The 14,219-nt window shown below is 43.0% G+C and overlaps 1 protein-coding gene across 3 annotated transcripts in view; it reads right to left on the bottom strand.

The window, feature by feature from the left end:
* The window catches only part of LOC119171829 (dipeptidyl peptidase 9), a 51,169-nt gene that overhangs the window by 27,781 nt on the left and 9,169 nt on the right, over nucleotides 1–14,219 (bottom strand). For all 3 annotated transcript variants that reach the window (XM_037422682.2, XM_037422684.2, XM_037422683.2), the window contains exons 4-8: nucleotides 13,799–13,967; nucleotides 12,450–12,554; nucleotides 9,984–10,171; nucleotides 6,651–6,751; nucleotides 5,444–5,591 (exon numbers count right to left, since the gene is read on the bottom strand). In XM_037422682.2, coding sequence (XP_037278579.2) covers nucleotides 5,444–5,591; nucleotides 6,651–6,751; nucleotides 9,984–10,171; nucleotides 12,450–12,554; nucleotides 13,799–13,967 — 711 coding nt within the window. The remainder of the gene's footprint in view (nucleotides 1–5,443; nucleotides 5,592–6,650; nucleotides 6,752–9,983; nucleotides 10,172–12,449; nucleotides 12,555–13,798; nucleotides 13,968–14,219) is intronic.

Genomic DNA, 14,219 nt, shown 5'->3' with positions numbered 1-14,219 from the left:
AGACTCAAAATCTTCACTTTTTTCGGCATACAAAAAACTGAGCAAATTGTAGTGTTTTTGATATATTTTTTTTACAAAATACGACCATCAATAGGAAGCATAAATTGATTTTATCAAGCTCTCCATAAAATGTACTATTCACAAATATTTTTGTTTTGCCAGTGTGCGACGCATAGGCTCTAAAATAAAATCCTGAAAAAATGAATTTTTTTGTCACTTTTTGGTCCCCAAGGACCAGTCTACCTCTAAATGAGCAAAGTACACTTTCATCGATACCTCATTATTTGTGTTTAACAGCTTGTTATATACCAGCTTACATGCTCTAAATATAGTAAATTTTAAAATGTACCATATTTTACAGGCATTGTATCGAAAGTCAAATCCTGCCACTACTGAAAGTTGTTTCCACTTCCTTTGAACAACAAAAAAGAAAATTTGTACGTTTTGTCTCAATTTTTTAAAAATATTTTGCAGGTTAGTAAGGTTATGACAACATGTGCATTGTTTTTTATACGTGACATATTCTATACAAATTTGTTCTGAAATTATTTAATAAAAATTACGATTCACTTCTGCATTATGGCTAAGCTTCAAAACTGCCCGACTGTACTGAGAAAACGACAACACTTTTTACTGGGCCGACTTTTCTTATTTTGACCCTTTGTCTTTCTCGTCCTTCCATTAGCCCAGTGTGTGCTCGTGTCTGAACAGCACTCTGTCATAAAGGGGCCCAGTAATACTTTTTGAGCATGGTCAGAAAATGCTGCCGATCGGCTCCTGACAACATACGAGCCAAATGCTAGAGCACAGCACACGGCCTGGAATTCACAATAAATTCTCAGTCAGCTAAATATTGCTTTCTCTTCCCTCAGCAGCTACAAGCTCAAAAATGATTCGTCACAGCCCCTGCATCAGCCATTGGCTTATTTGAGCGTGGCGCACTTGGTCGTTACTAAGGCCTCCACGAGAGGCCACTACTTGGCCACGCATGTGAGTGTCATCGTACAGAAAAGCTGTGTATTCAAAAAAAGAGAGAGAGAGAGAGAAAGTGCTCAAGGTCACGAGATGCACGTGCATTATTTTCTTTCCACATGCCACCCCTCCTCAATTAGCTTCCAGCAGAGGGAAAAGCAAATGAAATTGCAGCATGTGACAAATCTTTGTGTAACTCTTCTTGTACTGGACAGATTCTGCAAATTTTTGTGACTGCAATCGTGAGGCAATAAGTTCCTTTAGTGAATCCATTTTATGGCTACCTGTAAAAGTGTTACTGGGCCTCTATAAAGTTAAAGGGGCCCTGCAACACTTTTCCAATCCCCATTGCATTGCTTCATAAAAGAGTTTATTTCCTCATGAATTGATCATGGCAAAATTTTTTAGAATCAATTAAGTATGAGCAAATATTTTTCACATGCTGTGATAATTGTGCACTCTCTTCTTTTGCCCCAACGAACGCACTGGAAGCGAAGCTTAGAGGGATGACACAGGAAAAAAAAAGTGACATCATGCACGCATAGTCATTTTGAGCACTTTTTCTTTTTCTTCAGACTTCCAGTGCAATCGCGAACCCACGGGGGGCCATGTGGCAGAATTCTGCAATAACCACGAGATTGGTGCGGCCCATGTTGCTCAAATCAGCCAATAGCCGTAAATTTGGGTACATGACACGGTCATTTTGGTATATGGCATGATTTGTAGAAAGAATAGAGAACAATTTCTAGCTGATTTGATAAAATAATTGTAAAGCCCAGTCCTTGTGCTGTGCTATAATGCACTGGGCATGTTCTCCAGAGTCTTGTGTACCCATTAGCAGCCTTTTCCGACCATGCTAAAAAAGTGTAGCAGGGCTCCTTTCAAGAAACACAAATACCTCACTAGTCTGCACTGCATCCTCTTCCAGTAGCTTCCTATCTAAAATGAAGGAACAGTTTTTAAATTTCATTTCTTTAATAGAAAACACAAATGCAATTGCACGACTATGTTCATTAAACCTCGAAGTGGAGTTGCGCGGCAGTGAGGATTTTCACTGGACAGGTATTTTTACAGCTTAGCACCTTTTCACCGCAGTGAAGCCACATTTACAAAAGGTTACATGCAGACTAATACCGTATTTACTCGCATAATCGGCGCACTCGCATAATAGGCGCACCCCTAGTTTGGTCGCGGAAAACTCGATTTTTTTTTTAAATTCCGCACATAACAGCCGCACCCCGAACTTGGCCGTGATCAGAAGCGATTCTACCCCTCAGCGGTACAGTTGGAACGCGGTCCTTGTACCCTGAAGAAAAAAAGAAGGCAAATCGACGAGCAAATAAAAAAATTCGAAGTGCAACGACCTAATTAACGTGTTTGTCGAAATAAAACTTGAAAAAAAAAAAAGCGTCCATGAGCGAAAAAAAAACGGCTGTTCCATCAATTACTGATACCCCCCAAATCGCCGCGCTTTTTGGAGGTCACGTGTACAACGCCGGGGGCTCGATCGCCATCACCGCCATCAGAGAAAAAGAAAGAAACGCCATTTTGCAAGCGGTGTGCGTATGTTGTGGTCGTGTATTGAACTTTGGTTCCACCATGGGGAAGTACGCGAGCTACACGGCTGGGTTTAAACTGAAGGCAGTGCAGTACGGGCTGGAGCACGGCAACCGGGCTGCAAGCAGGCATTTCGGCGTTGGAGAAACCAGTATTCGGTACTGGAGGGACAAAGAAGAAAAACTTAAGGCGATGAAGAAGACACGGCGGGCTTTCCGCGGTGCCAAGACCGGCAGGTATCCGAACGTCGAAGAGCAACTGGTCCGGCATATATGGGAGCTACGACAAGACGGCTGTGCTGTGTCGTTGGATATTGTGCAGACTGAGGCATGTAGAATAGCCCGAGCGCAAGTCATCGAAGCAAAAGAGTTCAAAGCCAGCTCCGGATGGACAACTCGTTTCATGCGGCGCCATGGCCTCGCACTGCGAAGGCGGACCACCTTGTGCCAGCGCTTGCCCGCAGCATATGAGGACAAAGTGGTGGACTTCCACAGTTTTGTTATAAAGCTCCGACAGCAGAAAGACTTCATTTTGTCCCAGATCGGCAACGCTGATCAGACCCCCCTTTGCTTTGATATGCCGTGGAACACGACAGTGGAGGAGAAAGGTGCACGGAGCGTCATCATCAGAACGTCTGGCGCTGATAAACAACGATGCACCGTAATGCTGGCGGTGGCAGCGGATGGGCGTAAGCTACCGCCTTACGTTATTTTTAAACGTAAAACGCTCCCAAAGGCAAAATTCCCTCAAGGCATCTACGTCAGAGTCCAGGAAAAAGGCTGGATGAGCGCGGAACTCATGGTGGATTGGGTGAAAACAGTCTGGGGTCGGCGGCCGGGTGGTCTGTTGTTGCCGTCCATGCTTGTCCTGGACAGTTTTCGTGGGCACGTAGTAGACCGCGTACGAGATGAGCTAAAGGAGCTGCGCACAGATCTGGCAGTGATTCCGGGCGGCCTCACATCGATACTGCAGCCTTTGGACGAGTCCTTAAATAAACCTTTCAAGGACAATGTTCGAAGGCTGTACACCACCTGGATGGCTGGAGGACAACATCAGCTGACTACAGGTGGTCAGATTAAGAGGCCGCCTGTAGAAATGCTGTGCGCTTGGATCGTGGAAGCGTGGCAGGCGATCTCCGACGAAGTCGTCAGGAAAAGCTTCAAGAAGACGGGTATCTCGAACGCACTGGATGCGAGTGAGGATGACATGTTGTGGGGTGCGGATGATTCGGACACCGAAAACGAATCCCCGCTCGGCGAGGATGAATGTGTGATCTCCGACTCGGACTCCGAATAGGGAAAAGGAGGAACAGCTACGACTTTTGTGTAAATAAATTTTACGTGTGTGTGTGCAGTTGACGGCTCTCGCTTGTTCATTAAAAGGTACGTAGGTATGTTTGTTTTATGCTGAATTAATTGGTAAACGATAAAGTCGCCTTTTACTTGACAAGTGTGCAGATTTAAAGCGCGAGAACCGAGTTGAAAAAATTTTCGAAAATTTTACCCCGCGTAATTGGCGCACCCCTAACTTCGAGCCGGATTTTCTGAAAAAAAAAAAAGTGCGCCTATTATGCGAGTAAATACGGTATATTGTATTTACTCGCATAATGAGCACACTCGCATTAAACACAACCCCAACTTCCGTCACTAAAATTGAGATTTGTTGTTTTTTCCCCTGCATAATAAAAGCACCCCTACATTCATCCGCTGCAGTCCTGCTAACCGATACCTGGTGCCTTCTCACCTTCTCACACGTTAGATCTCTTCCGTTTATTATTATTTTGCAGACATAACTCGGCTCGCTCCCTCCCTTCTCCGCCCATTGCCGCGTGCCGTATTGTTTTTCTTTTTATCTGTGCGTGGCACGTCCCCCTCTTATCTGTGCACCACAGCAGGGTTCACACGAACTGTGCGAGTGTAGAGACATCGCAGCTGATAAGCACACAGCGAGTGAAGGTCACGAAACTGCCCAACCACAGGCACGCGATTTTCGAGCGACGACGACAGAGTCTGCTGTCACGAAGGGTCATTCATCGCTATCGTGTCGCAGGTTTCTGGAAAACCAGAAAAAAGCGCTTGTCGTCCCAAAACAATCTTCTCCCCCCCCGATTCTCGTTTCTCTTGTTATCCGCGCATAGAGGAACTTCTCATGAAGAAGCGAGGCGTCGGCCTTATTTTGTCATTAATCTTGTTAGCGACGGTTTGTTTTGATGCTTCAGGGGTAGCTTGCTGCAATGTTGGTTACTTGCTACAATGTTAATGGAGTCGTCACAATCGTCGTGCCCGGTTGCCACGAAGTCGGCATAGTGCGTCGTAGCGTCATAGCGCATGCTTTTGGGCGTCCCTTGAGATCACAGCAGATACCACTCTTGTGGTTAAAGGACTTGTGAGAAAAGATAGCCGCAAAACGTGTTTATGAAGTGCGCGGGCGGTTTGGGGATGGCTCGCAAAAGGTAGCGACATCAGCCATCGAAAATGAGTCAAGTGCAACAAAGAAGCTATTTCCAAACAGTGTACCCATATGTCGAATGCGAAAGGCTAAGCGACCTAACTTTACCGAATTTCTTGCTCCTCCCGAAAAATGTTTCATAAAACTTGCCCCGCATATTAAACGCACCCTCCAACTTTCCTCCAATTTTTTGAGAAAAAAAGTGCGTTGATTACGCGAGTATACACCTATTCATTCATTTCGTATGCTTCAAAATTTTTAATATTTAATTTTGAAACAAATCGAGTTCAATTATTTAAAGCATACGAATATTTGAATTATTATAGTTATACTCTGACCTTTATAAATTGTCTGTTTTTCACACCTCTTTGTCAAAGTGGCTCATTGTCAGAGTGGCACGATTTTTGAAGCAGGCAGACACTATTATAAGTAAACCAAGAGAAAAACATAAAGCAGTGATACACACATTGATCCAGACTTGCGAGTTTTCCTGCCAGAGAAGCAGAGACTGTGTAGAGGCCTGCTGCAATCCTTCAGCAGGTTGGAAGCTACTCAGTGGGAACAGCAGCAGCTGCAGTCGCTGCTGTGGACGATCCAGAAGCTCAGCCCACACCCTGAAAAAGCCCTCACATGAGAACTACGTGCTGGGCAACACACAGTGGCACTAACGAGAAAAGAGACAGAACGCAAGCACACTGTGGTGATTAGTGAAAGCAACACTTCTATTAGTCGACTCTCTTTCATTCAAACTGAAAGGGACCTCTGAATTTTGTTTGCATTATCAAAAAGTTTGAATAATCGTAAGTTTTCAGATATATCACTCTAGGCAAGGTCACACATTGATTTTTATCGCACTTAAAATTTTTAAAGCATTTTTCAATCTTTAACTGCACCCAATGAACTGAAAGCAGAGGTGTAAGGCCCACAAGTTTATTGGCCATTTATTAGTGATCAAAGCTTTTAAATACATCGTGAATTGCCAACTGCTTCTTTGCTATATGCGCCTTCAGCACAAAGCTATCTCTATGCCAGTCAAGAAGCATCATGGTTTACCATGTGTGCACTTCATTTACAACATTTGTTTACTAGTAGAGCCTTTTTCCTTGAAGGCCTGAGGCACTTATTTTTCATTTTTAGACTTACGATTATTTCGGCACGCAAATTTTTTTATAATAGTAGAAAAACAGCAAATATTTCCTGGTATAAAACTGCAAAAAATATGAATTACCAAATGGTAGAGTTTGAATTAAGATGCTTTTAAATACATTGAAAGAATAGACAGCCAACCAAATAATTGATTTTTGTTTGAATTATCCAAAAGTATGAATTATCAGAGTTTGAATTATTGCGAGTCTGCTGTAGCAGAAATCTCGTAAAAGAAACGGCTGCTTAAATGGAACAAGTGCTTCTGACAAGATTGCTTTCATGCTTGCATTTTTACCCCGTGGTCATCTCTCAGTAAACGAAAGTACCGTTAAACGGAACACATTTGCCTGGTCCCTTCAGGCTTCATTTAATGAGTCTACTGCAATTGTGAAGGTATATCTGGAGTCGAATGTAGCATTCCTAGCAACTAATCAAGTTATTCACGTGCAGCAGAAAGCCCTTGACAAAAGACGGCCACAGTGGGTCACATATAGTTCTTCAATGATTCCTAGACAAGAGGCACTCACGCAGAGCCGTCAGGAGTCCAGCCAGCTCTTAGAAGGTACTCCGAACTTGGTGAAAGTGACGACAGGGGCTCTGTCAAGGACAGCAGGCACACCTGCTCGATCTGCAAGTGAAAGAGAGTACTATTACCACAGGACAACTCTCTATTGCATGGATTCATGCACTGGAAAACATTTTCATGTTCTCATCTAATAAGAATATGCTAGGGGATCCTCAGCAAATTGTATTTGTGATTTCAAGGCTTTTGCTAAGAGTAAATTCTAGATTCGAATTGAACTCAAAACTAAGAGTGACTTGGTTCGACAGGGTTTATGCTCACTTATATGACAGAAATTCAAGAGTTTTTAAGGACTATCAAGACTACATGTGTGAATTTTCAAGGGCCGCTTTGTCTGTTATAGAATCAACCGACACATCCTCAGGGGAGAATGAAAGCTTGAAATAACTAGAATTCAACAAAAAAAGATAACATCCCCGGGGCCAACATTGGAAACATGGCTTCAATGACATTTCTTTCTGAAGAGCTTTCAATCATAGTTTTTAGAGGCCCATATATAATCGCTTCTAGTATGAAACAAGATGCAAAGCTTTATTCAGATGGGAAAAGCTAAGGAACAGTTATGCTACTCCTTGCTGCTTCTCCTGAATTTTCATATCAATGTCCACAACCTCCTAGTGCTTGGTGTTGGCAGCCTTCCTAAGGCTGTTTGACTTGATAATGCACGTCGGGTCACTAATTGCCTCTGCCTTTCCTGCATATGAGTCTGCAGTAGCTGCTAATTCCAAAACAGCGACTTCTAATTTCTTTTTCATTTTCGTAAGCATTTGACGCCCCCCTCAATGGAACATTTCTTTCTCTAATCCTCCTACTCCTGCCTTTTGTGGTTTACAAAAATGCATAGAGTTGTCTGCCGCGGTGGGGCAGCCATTACGGTGCTCAGCTGAAGACCCGATGATTGTGGGCTCGATCCCGGCCGTGCCAGTCACATTTCGATGGAGGCGAAATCATAGAGGCACATGTAGTGTGTGATGTCAGTGCATGTTAAAGAATACCAGATAATCAAAATTTCCGGAGCCTTCCAATATGGTGTTTCTCATCTGTTGGTATTGGGGGCATAAAGCCCCAGATAATATTGTTATTAAAAATGCATGGAGTTGGTTCCTCACAGAAGCGACAGATGTTAATTTTTTTTCGTGATAGGCACATTACATATGCCATCTGCTACATTTACGGCATCACAAATAATGGTCTGTTAAAATGTGTGAAAACGTTTATTAAAAATAAAAAAAAAGGATTTCAACATTTTTCAAGGACTTCTGAAAATTCCAGCACACTCAAGGTCTTGAAAACAAACTTTTCAAATTCAAAAGTTTTCAAGGGTTTCAAGGACCCGCATGAAAGTGGTTTGATTAATCTTTAACCAAATTTGAATAGTATATGTCACATATTATAAAGAATAAATTAGCATATTTGTCATGACCCAACTAACCTGCACACTATTGTTTTTAATTGAAACAAGGCATGAGAAAATGTCATTCCTTTTGGTACAAAGGAAATGGAAGAAAATTCAAATAGTCTCAGGATTTGACTTTGGGTATTATGTAAGCGATAACCTGTAAAATATTGTACGTTTAAACTTTACTATACTTAGAGCATGTAAGCCACTATAACAAGTTTTTAAACTTCAAAAATAAATAAATGTGGGGTTAATATCTTCATTTAACTTTAAAGGGAAACTAAAGACAAATATTAAGTCCATGTTGATTGTTGAAGTAGAGGTCCAGAAACTTTGTCATGCTGGTTTTGTGCCAAGGAAGTGTTTATATTGAAATAAAATTATGTTTTAATGCTCTGAGCCGCATTAGCACACTTGAAATTACCCATGCCTGAAAGCAGTTTTCCAGGCGTCACTCTTACCATGCCCAACGTTGCCCGCTTTTACTGCATGGTCACGAACACCAGTACCAGCAGAGCAAAAGTAGCGGGAGCCACAGTAGCAACAATGGCCCTTGAACAATTTTCTGCAATCTCGGAGGCCATAATTCTGCCTACTTGATTCAACTGGGCCCCACTAGATGGCACCACCTATTTAGCCTGACCAGCCAAAAACTGAACTTTTGAATCATTTGCACCATTCCCCATAGTAACGCTAGGCAATTCTTTTTTCTATAAATCAAACAGGAACGAAGAAGCAGAATTTTATTACATCTGTTGATGCACGGAAAGTTCATTTTTTGTGGCAGCTAGTCCGATTACTAATGAGTAATTGTAATCAGAACTCTCACGTCATCGGGATCATTTCTCAAACTTCCCACTCATGGCGCACGTCGTGCGATACATTTATCTTAGTGTCTTGGTGAGTAAGGCACTACTGTTGAATCTATTGCCATTTTAGATGTTGCCATTCATTGAGCTTTCACTCTGACATAAAACTGTCCTTTGCCTTTAGTGCCCCTTTAAAATGAAGCTTCGAGTAAATGCGAATTGCCCCTGTAAGCGTGCATTCACAGCATAGTACTCCTCTACTGCAGCAAAACCACTTTTACAGGGGCGCTGCATGCGGATTACTATATAGTACACCTATCCGTAGAGCCCACTTCGATTGCTCACACTGCTCTATGTTACTTGCTGAGCAAAAGGGCTCCTGCTTGTTTTTTCGTAAGCAGAACTACCCACCGGCATGCAACACATGTTTTGCACTGTTGTACTACACCTGCAATTCAGCCTCGAAGAATAGCACAGCAAATGCACAGAGAGCCCCACAACCGTCAGTTTGTACTGCACCGCCCAAGTGTTCTGGTACACGAGCGATGCCCTCTGACACATACTACTGTAGTGCCGCACTGCCGCAGCTTTTGGCAGAGTAGGAAGCTCTCGTATGGTGTGATGGTGAAGTTTCATAAACAAAAAAATATTGAAGGATTCTCGTGGGCCCTTCTCTGTCACCATATGCAAGTTTGGATTGTTGCTTTACAATAGAACACATTTTTTCGGGGCCACAGTGACACATCATGTAGGCCTCCCAGTAAACTTTGGAAGACAGTGGTGTTCAAAACTTGTTTCATTCACCCAGCAGCAAGAGTGATAAAGCTGGTGCAGCGCTATTGGTGACCTATGCATGCAGCCTACTTTTTTTTGTGAAAATTCATCCTTTCAATCAAGCAACTAATAGCTCATTTCAACTTCTGAAACAACGGAGCAGGGAAACGTTTTCCCTGGAATCAAGATCGTTATGATATACGCAGTATAAGCAACAGGCTTTCTTTTTGGGGCATAACAAGAGAGCTGATATCGTAACTTAAAACCACAAAATTTCCCATAAATGGCTGCCCACCTGTCCAGTGTGGGAGAGTGCAAACTGTGCCAGGGCAAGTGAGGAGCGGGCATTTGGTGAACCCGCACGAGGGAAGCGGTGCTCCTCTGTGCCAGCCACGCCATCCTCCCCAAACGAAGGCAACTGGAGAACTTCCACATCATTCTCGTCCACTATCTCGTAGAGGATACGGTACGTCCCCGTAGCGTCTGCATGTTGCACATCAATGAGAGAAAAAGTGCAAGTTTATGCCTCAAAAAGTATCCCACTCTGAAAAATGTTTTATGATTTTACCCTATTGGCCCTCTTGCTGTTTAGTCCACTAACACACACTTATAAAAATTCCACTTAAATGAATACCGATTAACATTCAAAAATTCCGAAAGTGCTTTGATGGTGATCATCTATCAGAGAGAGCCATATTCAGCAAGCCATATTCAGTAAGGCTGTTGATCCGTGTGGTACAATGCTACATAAAAACTTTTGTGGCCTGAAATGCAAGTCCCACTTAATTCCTATAGGGCCACATGTAAAGCAAAAGCTTAGTAGATCAACTCTCATTCATTCTGAAAGTCAATTAAATCTGATTTGTCATATTGTTTTTGCAAATATATGCATCACATGATACAACTGGACGCTTGCTATTTTCAAGACATTTGATCACACATTCAATATGTCAGACAACTCTGGGCTGTGACTGCAATTCAAAAACCAAAGGAAGACCAGCCATCTGAGTTGAGCACATACAAAATGATTTATGAATTTTAGAATGGATATTACAACACAACAAGCAGAACTCAATACAGATTATTTGCAACTGGTTACAATCAAAGGTTCATTATTATACCTTTGTGCACACTTCTTGATATGAACAGCCATTAAGTTATTACATGCACTAGTCTAGACTTATAAGGGAAAAAGAAATGTGAAAAAAAAAAACAGGATCATTCAGACCCACCTCACAGTGGTTAAACTCTTATGTACACATTTCAACATGCTAAAAGGAGCACGTACAATACAGTTGCCAACCGTTTATTAGGACGCTAAAAATTTGTAGATACCCGTTTATTCGGACACCTTCGAGGCACCGCCACTCGCTCCATTGAAGCAATGTAAACTGACAACCAAATATTCGGACGCCCCACGAAGGGCCCTTTTGATTTTTTTTTTTTTTTTTAACTTTGGCTGGCTGATCAAGCGCGGCATCATACTACAGGACCAGCTGTCAGCGATGTTTACAATATTTTGGCTAGGTTTCCAGCACTGAAAGGTTGCATTGGCTATGGCTGGAGATCATGCCAGTGTAATTACAATTGCCATTCTCAAAGGTTATATGTTTTGGCTACACACAAAGGCTGTATTTTGGCTTTAGCCAGCCGAGTATTCATTAAATGACTACCACAGCTAAACCACAAGCTAAGCCAAGTCACACTTGAAGCCAGCTCAGTGCGAGGTTCGAAATGACCCTACGTGCAAAATGGACAAAAAAAGGACAGATTCACCAGCACTGCAGCCTGAACTAGCCTGGTGTCGTTCCCTCATGGCATCTAAGAGTTTGCTTGGCAGTTGTTTCTGTGGCTAGGCCTGACCTGTGTATCGCGCTGTGCATCTCGCTCTCTTGTTTGTTGCACTATGTGCGAGGCCTGATCTACAGAAATAGCTCTGATGTACGCATTCCGTCTGTGCCATTGCTACTTACGAAGAAACATGACAAATACAAGACACTGGTGATGACAAAAACCACTAGAATTATTTGTCAGATCGAAGGCAGCCGAACTCAATCCAATGCTTTTCGGGAGTTTTCGCCACGATGGGCGATGATGAGAGTGAGTGATGTCCCCAAACCAGCACAGGTAAGCAGAGCCTAAAATGAAGTGCCGTCCACACCTCTTTTATAAAATATAGATCTAGCGCAGGGCATAACAACCTTACAATTTAATGCTATGGCCAAACACTGGCTGAAATACAGGCCGACTTAGTCATTTATGATTGTGCATGTGTGAAGACGTACATTAACAAGTTTTTCTGGTCAATGGGCCAATAAACGGGCTTTATTTTTGGTGAATAGTTTTTCTTTTTTCTGGAATCTCTATTATTAGGACTTTTTGCCGGTTGCTGATGTGCCCAAATAAACAGTCGGCAACTGTACACTTGTTTGGCATTTTATGAACTTGGCATCCTCTTTTCAAGCACAACTGCATTTTCTTTCCTTTTCTTCAAACCTCTTTTCTTTTTTTTGCTACACCACTTTAGAGTTTCGGGCTTAAAATACAGGTGCTGAAAGCTACGTAAGCCCCATACCAGCCGGTAACATTCTTTGGCACATGGTAAAAACAAAGACATAAGGCGCAACTGTTACACTGCTCCGAGTCCATAAAATGCCTAACAGGTTCAGTGTCCACATTCTACCCTTACTTCAGACATGCTTGACTGAAGGCCCCCCCCTTGCAAACTGGTGAGGAACGGTGAGAAATGAGGAGCGCTCACCAATGGTGGGGCACCACCAGAAGCCGACGTATCGGTTGAACTCCTCCTGGGTGACGTAGGACGGTATTCCCACACTGATTGGACTCTCCGACACACTGGCCCCTTCTGCACAAGTGGGTGAGAAAACACGAGTTAGCCCAAATGCAGCAACAGCAGATTTCAGCCTACTACCTGGCTCAAGCTATCAAGCAAAACCTAACCAACACACTCTGCAACAGTATCACGAGATATCTGCCAAGTCGAAAACTTTCCATACCATGCCATGAACTCCACGTATCTTTTTCGCCCTCTGTATGAAAGCCTTTATCCACATCATCCACTAGTTTACAATGCAGTGCTCCCTTTTTCTAATGCTCATGTATAAAAACTCCGCCGGGTCTCCGCGCTCTCCAAGATTGTAACTGTGACCGAGTGCTATAAAATCGTCAGTAGAAAGAGAGAGAGAGGGAGATAGGTTTATTTACAGAAAGGCAGAGAGGTCGGCCTGAGCCATAGCTTGCTCTAGCCTTCTACTCAACACTGGGGGAGGGGAAAGGGGAAAAGAAAGATTAATGGGTGACGATGGTGAGATAAAGAGGTGAGTATGCAGTATTCTTTCTAGCTGAGACAAATTTTATAGCCGCGCATATAGTCCAGTTGCTTCCAAAAAGGTTATAACTGCTCTTATGACCACAATTGCACTGTTGGTGTCTGGCCAAGGGCCCAACACGGTCTCATCAGTTAATGACCTACTGCGATATTGTTCAGTAGAAGAAATCAGTGTTTGTCGTTCACGTGCGTATGCTGGGCAGACACAAAATATGTGCTCAAGTGTTTCTGGCACATCACAGTGTTCACTATTAGGACCAGTGTCACGGTGACCGATGGTATGTGCGTAACGTCTGGTGTACGCCACACTAAGATGAATGCGGTGGATCATACTTGTGAGTTGCCGTTTCAATTTGGGGGGCATGCGGAACCTCATTTTCAGGTCCCCTTTGTGAAGTCGCCAAAAGTCCAACATAAAGGTAACACTCGCATGCTAGAGCAAACGAGGTTCCTAGCTTCGGTAAGTAGGACGTTACCTTCATATTGGAACAGAAAAAACACTATGCGAAATTTTTTGTCACCACTATTTTAAAACATCTCAAGGTATGACACAGGTTACTTGGGATGTCGCCGTGCAAAACTCTAGATTAATTCTACTATTTGAAGCTTTTTCACATGAACATTCAGCATGGTAGACTAGCATTTTGCTCTAGTCTTACTGCAAAGCCGGAAAATAAACTGCAGACACTAGGCCTCAGCAACATTGTGCGACCAAACATGAAACATCACAGCAGGAAGAAAAAAACCACAAAGAGGCACACCTGAGCGCGTGTGTGTAAGCCGTGCCTCAGCACCTGAGCCGAGGTGAGTAACCCACAGGTCACCTGCTGCTACAAAGGCCACGACATCATTGTTGCAGGGACAAAGCTGTGCGTTAAGGCGGGCACAGCTTAAAGAAGTGCGCAGCTCCACCGGGAAGTGCGGGCCACCCTGCGTCCACAAGAGGCCAATAGGTGATGGCGTTAGGTTCTTAAACAGGACCAAGTGAGTTAATTTTGTTGAACATTTCTGAATTATCTGTCACTAATTTAAAGAGTCTGTTCCTTTATACTCACTGCACTACTCATGATAAACACACGTTATTCTACCTCATCAAATACATTCCTAATCCATACCTGCTAACGTTAACAGATGAACTATATACTGGGAGTAGTAGTTAAAGAAACCTGGAAACCTTACTCT

Source organism: Rhipicephalus microplus, chromosome 4, assembly GCF_043290135.1.
Source record: "Rhipicephalus microplus isolate Deutch F79 chromosome 4, USDA_Rmic, whole genome shotgun sequence".
In the NCBI taxonomy this organism is placed as follows: domain Eukaryota; kingdom Metazoa; phylum Arthropoda; class Arachnida; order Ixodida; family Ixodidae; genus Rhipicephalus; species Rhipicephalus microplus.
The sequence above is the reverse complement of the archived record's forward strand: the minus strand, read 5'-3'. Positions and strand labels throughout refer to the sequence as shown.